The sequence below is a fragment of the Stylophora pistillata genome, chromosome 2, assembly GCF_964205215.1.
Source record: "Stylophora pistillata chromosome 2, jaStyPist1.2, whole genome shotgun sequence".
Taxonomy (NCBI): domain Eukaryota; kingdom Metazoa; phylum Cnidaria; class Anthozoa; order Scleractinia; family Pocilloporidae; genus Stylophora; species Stylophora pistillata.
In genome coordinates, this window is record NC_142520.1 from 18,763,151 (window position 1) to 18,781,825 (window position 18,675).

Sequence of the window (18,675 nt, forward strand, 5' to 3'; positions counted from 1 at the left end):
TAACCTTGCATCCCATTCATGGGGGAGTAGAAATACTCCTGGTCGCTTCATGCTATGGAAGCCGGAGTTAAGTGCAGTTCTGATGAACCAATTGGCTCGTGAACAGACTTTACATTAACAATGGAGGGTGGCTCAAACTCATTCTAACCTCAAAGAAGAAGATATAAATGTACGTATCTTATATTATGTCATGTCAGGTACTCAGTACTTACGTTTGCGAGGGGAGTTGCTAATTTGCAATGGAAAACCGACTCTGCCGCATGTTAATCCAGTTCTGCAGTGAGAAAGGCTTAATATTTGAAACCTGTTACTTATAATTAGGATTTTAAAACGCGTATTTCTACCAAAGGCTAGTTAGGAGCAGGCATCATGCTCTGAACAATGCTATTTAAAAATAAATACCTGTGCACTTGTCTATATCCCAGCTGAATCCAGGATTCAGCTGGGATATAGACAATTTGCAGAGGGATTTGCTAATTTGCAAAGGAAAACCGCTTCTGCCGCATGTTAATCCAGTGCTGACGGGAAAAGGGCTTATTATCCCAAATATGATAGTCGAATTACCTCATATTTAGGATTAGGAAAGGTTTTTTTCTACCATAGGTTAGTTTGGACTAGCCATCATGCTCTGAACAATGCTCATTACTTGGGAAATTGTCAATATCCCCGCTGAAACAAGGATTACAAATGCACTTGAATGATCCTTTGGTATTTTAACTATTGGCGTTTGTATTGTTGCAGTTGTGAGTATGAGTATGATCAACACTCGTTGATTTCTGAAATAGAAACGACAAATCTTTCACCAAAAAACTTAAGAATTAAGGTCGCAAGAGGGGTACTAATGTAAAGAGTTTTGCTATTTGTCATTAGATGCATGTGACGAAGCTAGCGAGTGAAAAGTGCCGGTTCTGCGGATAGGAGAGTTTAAATCCATTGCTTTACTTTTCTACTGAATGCCTGAAATAGGTTGGTCCTAATGGAGGTGGCTTGAGCTCTTATAGATGTCGAACGACTGCACTGAAGGATATCTAGAGAGTAATACGAATTTTATAACTAATTTTATAACTAATGGAACTGGCCTTAGTTTATTCCTGTTCACTCTAAATAAGACACAATACCCAGAAATGAGGAAAAGAGAAATTTATTGAAATTGCACCCCTACCCTCCTTTTCCCTCACTAAGTCACATTTAACGCGTGAAATAAGTACAGCTGATTTTGAATCTTAAACCATCCGAAGAAATGGACCACTGTGTTTCAATCAGTTACAAAATTGATTTTTATCATTTTAAGTCTTACCCTCTTCACAATCGTGGCCAGTAAATCCAGACGCACATAAACATCGATATCGTTTTTTTGTAAATCCCGACTGGCAAGTGCCGTTGTTTTGGCATGGTGATCGATGGCAATAATTCTTAAAATAAAAAAAAAGCATGTCACAAATAGGTGTCTGCTATCTTCACAGCCCTCTCCTACATTTCGCCGAGAACTTGAGCGCGAAAAATAAATCGAGAAGGGGCGTCTTTGGACAGGATTTAAAGAGTAGAGTGACGTTCCTAAGAACCGCACTTAGTAACTCCTGTCGTAGCTCAACTCTGTCATTATGTCCATAGTTGTGAGCATCTTCTGAGCCATTTGATGGATCTAATTCTTTCGATTGCTTTTAAACTTCGAAAACGAAGGAATAAAACTGCCTTGTGCAGATATGCCTTAAAATGACCATTACACTTACCTTTACTCACAAGAATTTTCTTATTAGAAGCAAGGTTGTAATTGTCTTTGTTAGAAAAAAGAGATTGATCAATTTTTTACTCAATGCTGGTGAGCATGGTTTCTAAAATGAATACGAAAAATTACTTGCTACTGTTAATAGAGTTAGGTGTCCTCAAGGCACTGAGAGGATTTTTGTTTTTGGTAACTGCTTATTTACAAAAGATCTGTAACGACGCTAGCACGCGGTTAAAATTATGTAAAAATAAGAAGTAATGGATGAAAGTACCCCTCAGCTCTCACGAAAGACCTAAAGAGAGAGGTGCAATTGACATTTAATTAACAGCTCGTCCATGTACCTTAGTTCCATGATAAACATAGTTCACTGCTTTTACCAGATCCTCCTCATACTCTTTAGCTGTTGAGTTATTCAGTTCACAGTTGTGTGCCTCTGCTCCATTTTCTCCAAAATAAAAGTTAACACTGACGCAGTTATAGTCCAGGTAGCAACGATATTCACATGTATCTCTGTCAATCACACTGATGTTTGCTATGGTGTGGTTAATGAGACGTTCTCCCACGAAGAACAGAGTCGATGGAAATGCTAATATACGGCATTGATCTAAAAATACAAATCATTAAAAGTTAAATAGCGACATGGCTCGTGAATTCTAAAGGTCTCAGTTGTTGTTAAACTCACCTTCCAAGCGCTTGGTACTTATATTAATAGTTCCGATATATTCATTAAGATACCAAGATCAAATTACATACATATTCTTTATTTTTTCGAGCCGAAAAGATCTCTAGAAAAGGATAGTGTGACCTCCAAAAGCCAGATAAGTTTTTTCTTTCTTTTCTGTTTACCGCTGTTGCCCCAGCTTACATCAAACAAAGTATATCTCTCTTTTTTTCCCTTGCAACTACTTTCTGCGGGACACCTGGAACAACTAGCTTCACAGTTGATAAAAATGATACCGAAAATTGCAAAGTGTACCTTTGACGAGCCCAACCTCCGAAGATAATTCGCGCCCAGAAAACTCAATAACTCCATTACTGTTCAATGATGAAAGAGGCAAGAAGTTTCAATCATGAACTCCCAACTTGTGCCCAATATCTCAAATCACATTTTCCTCACCTATCTTAAAAGTTGCTATGATAACGCGCGCGTGAAAATCCTACTTAACTTCTAATGAGCCACCCTGATGAACATCTCTACGTAGGCATGGCCGTGTATATGTTGTAGTTCAATTTTATCCTTGGTTCAAATGTTATTTTCCTTTGTTTCAAACTCATTATCATACATTAACATGACCGAGAACAAAGGGAAATAAAATTTGAACCAAGGATAAAATTGAACTACAACATATACATAACACGACGTGTGCAGTTCACTTCAGTTGGTAAGTTCCCGTCCAGCTTAGCCGAGCTCTCTCTCTCCGATTGAGATACACTGTACATCTTTCGAAGCTCAACAAAAGTAGATATTTGCATAAGAAAACAATGATTTTTTAGCTCTGTGAATAGACGAAAATAGCTTTAGAGTTGACAATATGTTATTCCTAAACGCGGGAGGATTTATGGCCGTAGCAAGGAATCTGAGCTTTCTTACTCTTCTTTAAAATAGTACGAAATATTTGAGTGTTGTTGAATTGATTATTTTGTCTTAACATCTTACAGTTTTCAACACGAAGCTACACATTCTCATCGTAAATTTTAGCAAAAAAGGATTCAAGCATGCTAAATGCATTACGCAGATGTTGTAAATATCGGAAATTCGTTCGGTTTTCGCTTCCAAGCAGAAAATTTAGCACTTCTTCGGAAAAGTATTGGTCTTAGAATATCTCTTGGCCTCACCTCATTTAACTCTTATGCTACCCACGTGCTCTACAAACTTCCTGCTGCGGTACATCCATTTTACCATTTGCACGTGCCAAGCACGAACAAATTCTTAATTTTACATTGTGATCTTTATTTTGCTTTTGTTCTGTTTTGTTGCTCTCATTGTCTATATCAATTAAACTTGGTTTAGGTAAAACGTGTCCATGGTGAATTAATATCCGAAAAACCCTCCGAAACCGCTATTGAAGATTAAAATCTTCCCTGCGCTTCATTGTGCATCAATCTCAATTGAATTATGAAAATGTACTAATAAAGAGTTGTGAAATACAACTAATTTCAATATGTTCATGGTTAGACATCCATATCGTCTATCTCTTAGCCACCTGTCAGGTCAGAAGTTTTCATGTTCCCGCTCATTCGTAGCCAGTATTCCTTTTGCATTATTGGAAACATAATTGCTCTGCCTGCATTTCAAAAACTTTCTCGCTGTTGTTATTAGCTTTGAAAAAACTTACTCAGTAGGCTTCCAAAATTGCGTAATACATAACACAGGAAGGTTGGTATGACGGAGATAATTTGCCTCGAATGCCGAGTTCTAAAGATTACACGACACTCGCTTTAGTACATGTTTAACTACTGTCGGCAATATGTTTTCGAGGTGTATAAATTTTTACTGCGAAAATTTTCTTCAATTAAAAACAAATGATGTCAACAAACTATGACACCAGCGTATAATTATGTACCCAAAGAGAGCTTCTTATTCTACAGGAAAATGTAAAATGAAGGAAGGCTTTCCTTTTTTTTTTCTTCTTTTTTTTGATATATTGCTTGGCTGAACAATTAAGAGCAGAATAGTAAAGGTTTCTTATCCAAAAATTTCAGCTTAAAAACATACCATCTGGGCAGGACTGAAATTGTCCGAGGGAAAGAACCACAGAGATAGGGAACAAGAGGAGAAAAACTCCCATGTCCGCGAAAAACCAGCTGAAAAGAAATCCTTTCGATGTTTTGGAGCTGTTGAGCAAACCGAAGAGCTTAACAAGAGTTTGTTGAGTGAGATGTACCACCAATTAAGGCTACACTCCCTAGAAATGTGTTAGCCAATCACATGTGGTCGTGATATATGAAGGATTTTTCAGCACCCGTCACAGAGACGCTCTGAGATTAATTAATGTGTGCTGAAACAGTAAATGTGGTTAGTTTTCTCCTCAGGCAGCTATTTGCACCTTTCACTCTATATCCTTAAGGAATCGTCGTGTACCTGTTTTAGTAATTATAAGCAGCATCAAATGAGAAAAGACATTTTCAGTTAAACTGTAAAAGTACAAGCACACAAAAAAGCCTAAATATTCAAATTGATATCTCTGTGGTAACCAGATTTCCTGAGAAATTTTAGAACAAAATTCTAGAGATCATAGCCTCAATGAGGCATAGTCTTTAATTAAGTGTCGCTCTCGCTGAGGGTTTTTTTTTTTCAGCCCGATTGCACCTGCAGTTTAAGTATTCTTTTCTTCAATTTAGTGAGTTTTTCATATGCAAATTAAAGTCGAAGAGAAGGTTCTCCTCTGATTCCAAGTGAAGTTTCCATATTTTGTTTGTGAAATGACTAAGTACATCTTTTAACTTGTAGCAAGAGAGAATTTCGTGAGCGCGCTCGACTCTTTCGATCGCAGTTCACACGGACGGTCTACCCATAAATCAGTTCTAGCTTGTGGCGACACAAAAAAAGAGGATTGGAGAACAACCAAACTATGAATGTTGAATATTACCCTAAACAATTTTCATGAGGAAAGAAAAAAGGAAAAAACTTTCTCTCGACGAGAAGTCGTACATTGCCCAACCGATATATGGAGAGTGCACTGTCAAATGCCCCAACCCAACGATTGCGAATGACAAATTTTAAACCGGGAGTTTCCGCATCTTTTATTGAAAAATGAATAAAGGCTGATAGTTTCTAAAGAAACTGTTTGGGGCTGCGTCGGTGGGGGTAACGAAATAATTTGAATATATCAACAAAGTTGAAATGGTAAATTGGCCACCATTACGATTATAAAAGCTGGCGTTTCGAGCGTTAGCCCTTCGTCGGAGCGAATAGAGGAATTGTGGGTTGTGTGTGCTTTTAAACGCAGAAAATGGAGCTACGTTATTGGTGGGAACCATTTCTTGAAAAAACTGGTTTAGACGACAATATCTACCACAAAAAACTCAATTTGTTCAATTTTGGATATAAGACGAGTAGTTTTAAAAAGGCGTTTGAAACTGCTATAGATATTCCTTTTTGCTTTATTGTGCATTAACAATTATTGAATTATAAAACTCTACGTGGAAGGTTGTTTTATGCAACTACGTACGCGTGATGATGGTAAACATCACTTTTGAACTCATGGTCATCCTATCAGATGAACAGATTCTATGCCTCCACTTACCTGCGTTTAAAACCTTTCTAATCAATTTTTTTTGTCTCATTCAGTTGGCCCACACCGTCGCAATGTCATTAAATTTTGCCAGTGCTTGTCACCTTATCCGTCAGATTGCCCAGCAACGGTAAATATGGGAGCCTTAAGTCTCTATGAAGACAATTTTCGAAAGAATAGGCTACTTTTTGAGATCCTATAATTTGGTGTACTTTTTGCCAAATGATGCATCTTTCAACTTGCAAGTTTGCACCGTTAAACATTGCTCAAGTTTTTCCATGCAAATTTTCTACGTCTGAAGTCTTATTTCTCCCTAGTTTCCAACCGACAAACTTTTCATCAGCAAATCGTTGATGAATCAATCTTGCGAAAGACATAAAACGAAACTTATAATTTCACCCCTCGCAAACACTTTTTTTTATTATTATTAAAACAAACAAGCGCTATTCACGAAAAGTGAAACTTCGAGGAGCGTACAGGCCTGATCGAGAGCTGTTGTTCAGAACGCCTCCTAACTAAAGTTCATCTTTAATTAATTTTTTTTCCAGAAAAGAAATAATGTCGCCATTAAGTCCCAATTGATTCATATTTATAATTAAGATACAAATTTTCCATACGTATTATCAAAGTTGCTTTACACAACAATATTTCCCATTCTTATTATTCATATCTGTTAATCTTGTTTAAGTTGAAATGTCTACACATCAAATAAACCATGCATAGGGAGTCCTTTGATTAAGTTCGAGATCTTCTCATGGCTCCACTAGGTATGGGCAGTGATCGAGTTATGAGAAAACTACAGTGAGCGTTTCCATAGTGCTTGTATAGCATCTGCATCGTTTATTGGCGGTCAATATTACAGTTATCCCAGGTAAAACGTAAGAGAGACCGAAGTGTATGCGGATGCGTTTCACAGCGGATCAATCATCGTTTGCATGATTCTAAAAAGAATGAAAAAGAAAAATCACAAGGATCTAGAATTATAGGAGAAACATCTTCTCGAAGGGATGGCAGAGATAATTAACTAATCCAGTACACAGCAATTATTCTGACAGCATTTAGTTTGCTTGCAGGCGATAGTTTGTGTTTTCAAGTGCTAGATTCAGCGCGGCGAATATTCGGTCGCCAGACTGGACGGGTAGAGATCTGGTACCAGTGACAAAGCGCGGGCAGGGGAGAAGGGGAGAAAACCAGAAAAACCGCCAGTCCAAAATCCATGATTTCTCATAAACCGTCCCATGTCCACTGCGTGACATCCCCGACATGTCACACATTCTTGAAGGAACAATCAAATGGGATGAAATGGAACCTTTTCTCTAAAACTGACTGGCGTGTCATGTCATGTAGCAAAACAAAACGTGTAGCGATCGCGGATTGAACGGTGCAGTGATACACCAAATAAAGCGCAGTAACAAAAGTTGAAATCAACAGAAATTTGGAAAACGAGGAATGTCGAATTTGCAAAACCAGACTAGTCTTCCTATATGGGAGACGGCAACTTACATTTGAACGGAAAATTTATTTTGATCCCATAAAGAAAGGAATACAAGGGCCCTGAGTTTCACGGCATAGCGAACAAACCTTTGTACGGTTATGTAGTAAATATATAAGTTGAATATATCAACAAAGTTGAGATGGTAAATTGGCCGCCGTTACGATTATAAAAACTGACGTTTCGAGCGTTAGCCCTTCGTCGGAGCAAATAGAGGAATTGTGGGAAGGTGTAGTCTGATCGTCCGGGTGAGTGTAGTCCTGAGAAGGACTGTTGTTGGTGGTGGTGACTGAAGTTTCGACAACCTGTGCGGAGGTCATCGTCAGAGTCAAGTGAATGATTGTTGTCAGAAGAATGTTCTTATTCCACTTCGTTTAAAATGATCGGTTGGTTTTGCCGTGATGTTATTGGCTGTAAGACTCAATTGACGTAAGTCGGTCGTGATTGGTCTGTCTCGATCTGTCGGTAAAGTTAGGTCGTTATTTCTCGGTCGTTTTTCGGTCGTTTGATTTATAAGATTAATTTTTCGGACTGCCAAGCCTCCTACATCGGTGAGACTGGCAGAAACCTCACAACAAGACTGATTAAACACAGACGGGCGACGAGGAAAGGTGATGTCAGCAATCACATTGCTGAACACCATCGACTTACCAACCACAGCATTGACTGGGACTCTGGGCAATGCCTAACCTACAGCACTGACTATTTTCAACTACTGACTCTGGAAAGCTGGTTTATTAACTTAAAACAGACTCCCCTAAACAGATGTCAACAACTACCCTCTCCATACAAACGACTCATTCACGACATAAACATCACAAACGACCGAAAAATAACGTACAAGCCTGATTTTTTTCAGATCTGATTTTCGCTCTTGCATAAATAGCGCTATCTACTGCGAACGATCGTGTATCATACGAACTTATGACTGGAACAATGAAATTCTTGAGCTTTAATTTTGTGTCTTTTTTTTTGAAAGGGAAACTTTGACAGAGCTGTAGACATTTTAAAACCCCTCCGTTATGACGTTGTCAACATTGGGGGCAGTAACGCACGTGTTCGTGTCTTTCATTGCAATTCATTGTCGTTAATTAGTGCAACTTGTGGCAACGTCTCTTTGGTTTCTTTTCTTTGACAGAGCGGGACATCTTCAAGTAATTGCTGGTTCCTGCTGCTCTGCATTCATCGCGAAAAGAGCACCATCACTTGGCAAGGTAAAGTGCAGTTTCTTTTGTATGAACCTATATCCTTATCATATCTAAATTAGATATCTGTTTATCCTGGCATATGTTAATAAGTTTTTTTTTTTTCCAAGAATTTGATCACAAAGATTCAAGTTATGGCAACATATTCCGGTAGCCTGTTATTCTCCCCCAAACCTGTTTGAGTCAAGGCTTTTAAATTGTAAAACACCTCACCCAAGGCTCGACACCAGCCAAGTGGCTAGTGACAACTTAGATGTTGCAACAACTTCAGTTCGTTTACTAGCTCAACTGGTCTGTGGAAATCGAAAACCACTGGCCAAAACTAAATTTCTACTGGTTTGTGGCTAGTTAGCTACCGACAGTGTAAAGCCCTGCCATTGGAACCAGTTAGAATGAGGTCGACACGCAGGCGTGATATTCAAAAGTGATCACTTCTTTAATTTAGATCTAATGCGTGAAATATAGCCCATAACGGAATTGAACTGAATACTATTAAGCGATAACTGGGCTGAGGTTTCAGCAAAGTGAGATGATTCTTTTTTACACAAACGTCAAACTTTTCGTTATTGTTGAGACCCTTGCGCTAAAAACAACTCTTTGAACATGATTCAGAGATTAAGTGTGGCCATTCAGACGAACACTACCCAGCTCCCAGTTCAATTTCTTTGGCTCAAGCTGAGAGTGTGATTTTTACATATCTATAATAAAGTCAGAAAGACGGGGGAATTTATGGCACGGTCACGGGGGGAGGGGGGTAGGGTGGGGCACCATTTGTGTCTCAGTTCCTGACCTTGCTAATGCAATTTCTAAAGTGTACTTTATCATCTTAAACAATTCCAACAAAAATATTGTCACGCACGCAAGTGCTTTTGTTTTACTCCAAACAGCTCTCATTACTGGATTTCCGATTGAGAACGCATACATTTTGAAGCGTTATCGCCTATCATCCAAAATAAAAAAAGGACGTCCGAGAACGCAGAGGGCAGCCACAGTATATGTTTGGGACCTTTTGTTAACGTGGTCAAAGGTCCACCTTCTCACTTGTGTACTCAAGAAACAGTTTTTTTGTTGTTATTTGTCCCTTGTATTGATGTATCCATGTTCACGGAACATCCGAAAATTCCAAAAATACGACTTTTCTAAATAAAACCCTGCAAGATTAACCCTTAACGAAAAGGCGTGTCTTCTTTCAGGAGCATATTGACAGAGAGAAAGGCAATGGAGGAAATCGCTCTAATGACAGACCGACTCATGGGGCAGGCCCTTGCTTTACATGTGGAGTAAGGTCGGAAAGAGACTCTTAAAAATTCAAAATCGGATGGATAACGCCAACACAGTCCGCGTCAAAATAATGGCTCCATAATATTCGTTTAAGGAATTCCCCAGCTGGACTGTAATTTCACTCTACGTTCATTTGTGTGTAGGAATTTTCCATTCAGTAAGTCGAAAGTGGTCCAGAGCTGAGATTGGTTCCTACGATTCTCTACTCACTGTTTGATCCTCATTGGCTGTCAATGGTTTTTTCGTGATCACATTCGTTCTTAGGATACTCTCTCTTACCAGATAACCCTGGTAACAAGTTTGCTTTTGGATTTGATTTCTCGACATTCAGTCAAAAAGTACTCTTACGTCGTAGCTCAAACTCTGTCGCATATCCACAACCATCTAACACCTTGTACAGTTTCCTGAGTCAAAGTAAAATTTTATTTTGGTTGAGAAATAAGCGAACTCTTCCTATAAAGGATTATTAAACTAAAAGGAAACAACACCTTTATCTCTTTCCACGTACGATAAATGGTTTAGTAAATAAGAGAATTGAACCCGAACGTTCCTATGCGTCCCTTGGAGCGTGGTGTTAAAAGATTTTTTGAAACCCTGTTAATTGGAGGTCTGCGGCCAAAGTCTAAAACTTGACTTGCATTGCTATGGTTTCATTAAGACCTTGTAACAAGGATTTTACACCTTATTAGAGGAGTAATTTCCTTACCATTACTATGGTTTTGTATAACTCTGACAGCAAAACCATGTTTTCATGCTAAAAGTAATATGCTAAGGTGCATTCAAGTTCCGCATTTAATTAGCATCGTGTGGGAAAACTTTGCTGAAATGCAGTTTAGGGAACTGGTCGCCGCTGTAGCTGATTTAATTACGTTACTTAGTAAGAGACATAGAGTCACTGAAGTCTTAATGAAAGCATCGCAGTGCTTCTGCGATGGAGTAGTTAGATATATATTTTTTTGTATTCCTTCGTGCCCTTTTGTGTCAAGTTTCTTCTGTAGCTCTACGAGCAGGATCAGCTCGTATGCCCTCTCGGCTTAAGTTGTGCAGGCCTGTTATTCACGTTTACACTTATTCAAAAACTTTCAAGGAAAAGCGAGCTGAAAGCTCTCTTACCAGTGCAAGTTTTCCCATCTGCAATAATTCCAGGTTTACATACACAAATATACGAATCAGGGGTATTTTGGCAAATAGCATTCGGATCACAGACAAGTACAGACAGGTAACGAAGCCCAGCATTCATCATCATCTAATAACAAGCAATCAGATAAGCTGTGCAAATTATGATAAGAAATTAATTGGCAATGGGCCCTCTTAATGCTTACGTCAGAATACTCACTCTTACCCCAAGGCCACATGAAACCACTGAAACGGGGTAAGATTTCCTGAACATTTTAAAGCAAAGTAGGCTTGGACCGTCATTTTTTAACAAATGACATCATCGCACATAAAAGCTATTCTGTAATATTCATCATCTCCTACGATGAAATATCAAAAACCTCTTGTAAATACATAGATAAATAAAGTAAAATAAAGTAAATAAAGTAATTGAACAAAAGAGGAAATGATTATTACTGATGCAGGATTGTAAATGATACTTCCCTATATATGGTCATTTAATTGAAAGGGACCAAACGCAGTGCAGTATGGTAACTTGATATGAATGTACTGTACCTAAATATTTATTGCCTTATCACGCTCTATTACACTAATGTCAACAAATACTAGCAATTGAGTGTTGTTACCCTCTGTTTCCATATCCTGTGCTTAGACCGTTTCACGTTAAAACTCACCTCTTTACTTATTACTTTGAATCTTTATTAAAGCTTCAATAAACATGACTTCTTTGAGGAAAGTCCGCCCCTTTCATCTTAGGTATATGCCTGACACGGATGCATGTCTGGGCGAATTAATTTTAGTCTATCTCGATCATTGATACGCAAACGAAGTGCTGCGAAGTGTATAAGTTATTAGTATAAGCTAAAACAGTGGATAGCGTTGAAGGCGCGCTCTGATTGGCTAGTAAAACTCCGAATATCCTTTGCTATTTACCTCCGAGCAACTCGGGAAAAAATGGCGTCCCGGTTTGCATCCGTGACAAGCGAAGAAATCACTCAAATTGACGACGGTGGTGTATATTATCTCACTGTTTTAGTATATACTAAAACAACTATTCACCTCAGTGTCGGTGGTTAGCGGTGGATATTTACCGAGCCGCGAAGCGGCGAGGTAAATATCCACCACTAACCACCTCCACTTTTGTGAATAGTTGTTAACTATTTGCGTTAATAAAAAGTTCCTTATAAACTTTCCCAGGCTTTGAACCAGACTGAAGGTGAATTAATAATAGCTATATCCTTCATGCAGTTCGCTCATGTATAGCTTTCTTTTATACTATAATTCCGACAAGATGCCGCTATCACTTTTTCCCACGATAACACTTACGGAACGAGGTAGTCCCAAACTTTAAGCTCCTATTTGCTCATAAGAAGCGACAGGGAACATGATTGGTGGTTGTAATGATGCATAAAAATGGTTCAAATCCCTGTTTTACACTTAGCGTCGTCCTGCAATATTCTTATCTGCCTAATCCAAAGTGGCGATACCGTAATTCACATTTACATCAATGTCAAACTGATAGACAGGGCCACTAGTCAATATGACTTTCTTGGTAGTCCTCTCAAGTCACTTTAATTTAGCATTTGTTTTTTGAAGGTATCAATATGTAACTCAGTTTATTGGTTAATCCACTTGTGACCCCATACAGGGTATATCTCCAGGAGCCTATTACGAGGAACTTTTTGAACGTCCCCCCCACGCCCTTTCCCTAATTTGAATCACATCTTTTATGACTGAAAGCCGTTGGTCTAAGAATGCAGCTTAGCCTAATTATGGAGAGCAAAAGTGAAAGCTATTACGAACTTTTGAAGACAAATCTAGCCTCCTGGCCTATGCAGGTTTTGTTGTACAACGTGCAACGGATTTATCATAGACTGCAGACCACTCCGTGTACAAGATTTTTTTAGACATGCAAGGCGAACTATAAAGCAATAAGTTTTTAAGCACTGGATAGCAATATGCTGGTTGGAGTAATAAGTAAGGTGACCTCTCTTAAGTAGCTATTTTGCAGCGTGGTCCCTTTAATTTCTATTTATAGAGAAGTGAATAAAGCTACAAGAAACCGTATTTGACATAAAAAGTTTATTTCTGGATGTATTGTGCTTAATCTAGTTTAGAACATTAATACATATATCCTATTAACCAAGCGCGAGGGCCGTACTGGGAGAATATCGGCCCAAGGTCTTGACAGTATGGACCGAGCGCAGCGAGGTTCGTACAAAAAAGACCGAGGGCCGGTATTCTTCCATTACGGGCCCGAGCAAGCTTGGTTAATAAGAGATTTATTATACGACTGAAGTTCAGAGGGACACAAGTGCGGTATCATTCGGGACCATTCGGGACAGTGCCCGGTCCAATACTTAGAGAATCTTGGATCGGTAATAGAGCATTTTGATTGGTTGATTTTAGTTATTGGCCCTCTGACTGCCCGAATCGTGTAATAAACTGCATTATTTCAACTCAAAATGGCCATTATGCCGTGACAACAGATACCCTTCTAATAGTCTCGCTATTTTCTAATACCAATTCTTTGATGGGTCCTACTTTCTTCACTTTTCTTATGTGTTACCTAACACGAATAACAATTTATCCATATCCGAATGGAACAAAAGGCCCTTGTAAAACTATTTCGGCCCAACAATATTAACTTAATGGTGGCTTCAAACAGTTTCGTCGTTTTCACACACTAATTCTACAATGTATCACCCTATAAATATTTCATTTTATGCAAAATTAAGTATGGAATTACTAGAGTTTCGAAGCCACCATCATTCTGATACCTTAAAGTGTGAAAATATTGATCCATTCAGAAATTACTGTTCTAAGAGGAACAAAACCATTTTGATCCACTTTAAAGTTCCTGATTAATCGAATTGACGACAAGAAAACTTCAATTACACCTAAAACAGTGACATATTAGAAATTAATAATGACTCAGTCAAATCTGTGTCAATGGCCAACACACGGCATTTTTCAAATTGACACGGCCATCACGTAATATTCTATTTACTTTATGAACGTCAATGAAATACCAATCAGCTCTCTGGTGGGATTTTCTTTCATTGCTTCTTTCTTTTTGTACATTGCAAAAAAAGTTATATATTAACAAAGTTGAAGTCATAAATAACCTTTTTCTTCGTAAGAATGTCAGTGCTATCGTCCGGCACATCTTTGAATCTCGACATAGGATTCTCTTCCCCTACATGGTGAATAATTGGATCCACTTAAATCGTCTGCCATTCAGAAATTGTGCAAAAGGCGCGAATCATTGCTTAACACAAAAGTATCATTTTCATTTTTATCTGAAAGCTTACCCGGTACTTCATCGGTGTTTCTATACTAATTTGTTCTTATTGACTGGTTGGGAAAGCCAGATGTAAAAAATGTTTGGTTCTCGGCCATGACGCATGGACCTAGTTTCAGTCAGTCCCTCAATACCATTTCTAAATGAGTATGACCATATGGCCAGGTCTTTAGATTAGTAACAGAGAAAAAAAAAACATCATGCAAACAAACAAGCAAAAACCAGCAACCATAACAACAACAACAACAACGAAGCAAAATACCAAACCAAATTAAAAAAGCAACAACAACAACTACACATCTCTATATCTGATAAGTTAGTTTTATAAATAGACTAGATATTGTGAACTGGCTACTGTCAGAAACACAAAAAATGGTAGAGCTGTCGTTTCGAATGTTCGTTAATCGTCAGTGCTATTAACTGAAAATTTCGAACGAAGGGCTAACGCCCGAGACGTTCACTTTAAAAACATTTTTACGGTGGGTGATTCGCCCTATTAACTCAGTTGATAAAACCAGATTATCTTATAATAGCCCCCACCGACGCGGCACCACAGTTTCTTCGAAAAGTTACCAACTTTATAAATTTCTGTGTGCTACGTTAAAGCCGACAGAGAGAGCGATCTATGTTCTTCCACCAAGATCGGCATCCAATTAAGACATTTCTGACCAGGGCGACATTAAAAAGAATATCTTTCTTGTTGAAATCCTATCATATCGTAGCTTATAAAAACACACAAGTTTTTTTTCACGTGATAGTTAGAAAACAGACTACTCAAGGCGTGTGTTTGATTAAAGAACGCCGACAGCCGAATTCAAAGGAACAGGAAGATTGCTCTGAATGACAGCGGCGGAAAACCCGACTGCTCTGACTGATATGGCCTCAACGCATCAGAAAGGATATCAGAGGAAGCTCTTAATTCTACCCACTCGGGAGCGGTGTAGTTTTATGGGGTGGGGGAGAAGTTGGTTGGTCTGATCATCATTCGACTTTTTGCAGCTGAAATTGGACGTCCTAGAGGGCAGTGGCATAGAGTACTATTGTACCACCATACTATCCCACATTTCTCCACAGACAAATTCCCTGATGGCCATTGCTGTCTTGATCTCTTGTGGCAAAACTTTGCCCATTGGAATCTTTCAATGGTCCCCAATCACTTCCTAGACAAATGAAAATAGAGAGATATATACTAGCTCTATGAATTTAAAAAGTTTGAGTTCAGGTAATAAGTAACATTAGCAGGCGATGCATGCAGAATATCTCGTCATAAAAGTCACTGATTGGACGTTGCTACGTGAGAATTTAGTGATTTTTCCATGTGGAAGTTCAGGCATATTTATTTCTTGTTTTTGCCATTTTAGCCTTCTCAATTCATGCGAGTTTCTTTCATTGTGATGTTTTTAAAAATATATAGAAAAGCCACAGTGGTTTTTGGAAATAGATCTTGCATTGTTACTTTGGCTTCATTGTGCAGTTGCCTATTGATACTTTCCTAATTCAATGCTAGTAAAATTTTAGGTAAATATAATGGCAAATTGGTTCTCATGGTAGTTGGCAGCTGAGTTTATGCTCGTAACTTCAATTTCCTTTCCTACAATCAAACTTAACACCAACCTTGCTTAGATAAGCAGAAACTTTTAACTGTATTTTTTATTTTATTTTATAAGCCGTTCTGTTGTGATTACCATGAGTATGTTTTCAATATCAAAGTTGTGAATTCTCACCTAAGTTTCCTTTTTTTAGTGGCATACAGTCTAGGGGAATCTGCTCTTTCATTTTTGGTATATGAATATTTCGATGTAAAACATTTAGCTTCCAAGAGAAGTTTTCGGTTTTTTTTTTTTTAATTCTTATTTGAATATTGTCAATTTAAAAAAAAAACAGAACCTCACACCAGTTCAATACTTACGTAAGCACTTTGTAAAGGTTTTACGATTACCAAGCTGAGTAAGCTGGAGGTCATGTCGGTTGTTGGCCTGACTCAGAATTAAAAGTTTGCTATGGAAAAAAAGGGTTTTCTCGTCGTTGACGCCCGTAAAAGCTCACTCGAAGCGGATCGTCGTGTACCAGGGAATCGTGACGAGTTCCCGTTCTAGCCGCTAGTCGCTTTACAAAGCTAGTCTTCCCCCCCCCCCCCAACCCCCGTTGTTGTACTAACTTCCGAGAAAGGTCAGTTGGTACGCCGAAAACGTATCTTCACAACGTAAACTGAGAAGGGTTAGTGTTTTTTATGACTCATCACAGACCTAACCAGCAAAGAGGCCTCAAATGCTTAAAGCAACTGAGCATCAACGAGTTTTAGAGGCGAAACGACTTTTTCAAGAGTTCCTAGATACTTTTTTAAAACCTCAATCGCCGCTTCTTCTCTTACTCTCATCGCCTTTTTTTTTTTTTTCGACCAGCAAGAATCTTTCCTCCCTTAAGATAGGGCATTGGAGATATAACAACAAAAACAACATCGCCAGTAACTAACGACAACAACAACAAGCCATAGGCAATGATAAAAATATAATAATAATAATGAAGAATATTTCAAAAAACTAAAGGAAAAAAAAGAAAAGAAGATAAGAAAAAGAACAGAAACAGGAACCCGAGGCAAGATAGTTAAAACAGGATCTGTGTCCGTGAGCAATGTACAAACTATAGAAAAATGGCTGGGCAAGATGTGTATTATCATTGAAGCCTCATCATTACCTGACCCCTTCACTATCAGTTTATAGCAAGCCTCCTCACTTTCGACTTCGAACTGGTCAAAATCAAAACGAATTGAGTTTTGCGTTCTCCAATAAACAACAAGTTTGTAATTGTCACTTTTTGTCAGGCGATGCACTTTGTCCAACCCGTGCCAAAACTTTTCAGATAGATTTCCAAAACCATTCTTGTAGTCAATCCAGTTTCTGTTGAATTCGATGGAGTCGCTTTGCTTCCTTTAGAATGCTGTCCATCCCCCTTGGCCTCTACCTTGGTCACAGAAAACATCAAAGGAACCTTCACCGTCAGGGTCAATTGCATAAATTCCATTGATATGTTGTCCTTTTTTGTACGCCTTAGCACAGTCCTTATAAACTGGAGAAAAATTTCCTTAAATTAATGTTTGAGAGGAAAACTACAACTCTCTAAGTGTGTCTTTCTGGAATTTCTACACTGTTTTCGACTGAAACAGAGAGGTTAAGTATAGCGTTTTAACGTTATCCTCTTTAAAAGATGTTCTCATGCAACAGTAAAGAAAAACAAAAGGTTTGTTGGTCATGAGCAGGAAATTGTTTTCAATTTTGTTTAAGACTTACTTTAGAAGGGAGAAAGAGAAAAGTATTAATTTGTCTCTATTTTTTATTTGTGTCAAAAATCAAACAAAAAATGCCTTCTCCAGATGGGACCCACACAATGCTTTCGCGCCAACGTTCATGTCTGAATTATTACCAGAATGCATATAATATGTACTTATTGTCTGAATGGGAGGGCTGGACGGAATAATATTTCGCTCCTATTTACTTTGCAATCAATAGACTTTTTATCATATGACCACTTGGTGTCGAAAATTTCAACCTAAATGGGGCCCGATGGACAGGTATAAGCCGTTACACGACCACAAAAAAAAACAAAAACTAAAAAACAAAAAATTATGCAATTATAACTGTTCCATTATTCTTTAAATCATAGCGAGAAACTCCCCGTTCCATGAAAAAGCGACTTTTTTTTCATCATGGTCTTATATGGGATTGCATAAGCGTCGCCGGACGGTTCGTATGATTATTTACCGTATGCGTAGACGCATGTGGTGTTTTTTTCATCCATTTTTAAAGACTTTGACTCTGGCGTTGATTATTGTCCAAGGTATAGAGTGACGCCTAGATCTTATACTAAAAATTACAGTTCAGTTTGAATTTCGTATACCCAAGTCAAGTGTTGTCCTGACAAGTCTATAAAAATGTCAATATGGTCTAAACATAAACAGTATTTTGAAATTAGCTAGTTTATCAAAAAGAGTACTGTTGTTGGAGGGGCCCACTCTTCGTTCTAGCTTATAGTCTAAATGTAGAGGCAGGGGTGATTTTAACAGATAATTGATTGTTTTGAAAACTCTCAACTTCTTCATTTGCAATAAAGGATATCTGTTTAGCAAGATCACTAAGGAATGCAAGCTTCTAAAATATTTTGGAAAACATTAAAGTCGGTAAGTAATTTGCACTGGAGATGTTCAAAGAAGCGTTAGTGTTTGATTTGCTTGAGAATTTGGTTAGAAGTTTAGCGTGAGAATTTCAATCAATTCACTGAATTGAATCGAAATTAACTTCTAAGTGGTCTTTTTGTTATGT

At 38.2% G+C, this 18,675-nt stretch overlaps 1 protein-coding gene and 1 non-coding gene across 2 annotated transcripts in view; both read right to left on the reverse strand.

The window, feature by feature from the left end:
- LOC111339894 (uncharacterized) overlaps positions 1-18,675 on the reverse strand; it is a 449,109-nt gene that overhangs the window by 217,416 nt on the left and 213,018 nt on the right. The gene's annotated exons all lie outside the window — the stretch shown is intronic.
- LOC148737559 (uncharacterized) lies at positions 48-4,600 on the reverse strand. Its single transcript, XM_088747824.1, has 5 exons — positions 4,443-4,600; positions 2,068-2,330; positions 1,298-1,412; positions 943-1,028; positions 48-143 (listed from the first exon to the last, which is right to left on the reverse strand). The coding sequence occupies exons 1-5, from the start codon at positions 4,513-4,515 to the stop codon at positions 48-50; spliced, it is 633 nt and encodes a 210-aa protein (XP_088603950.1). The 5' UTR covers positions 4,516-4,600.

Excerpts from the sequence above, each read along its gene's own strand:
- LOC148737559 (XM_088747824.1), bottom strand. The coding sequence starts at position 4,515 with ATGGGAGTTTTTCTCCTCTTGTTCCCTATCTCTGTGGTTCTTTCCCTC. Across the intron at positions 2,331-4,442 it reads ATTTCAGTCCTGCCCAGATG|ATCAATGCCGTATATTAGCA; the intron begins GTATGTTTTTAA and ends TTGTATTTTTAG. Across the intron at positions 1,413-2,067 it reads ATGTTTATCATGGAACTAAG|AATTATTGCCATCGATCACC; the intron begins GTACATGGACGA and ends TTTTATTTTAAG.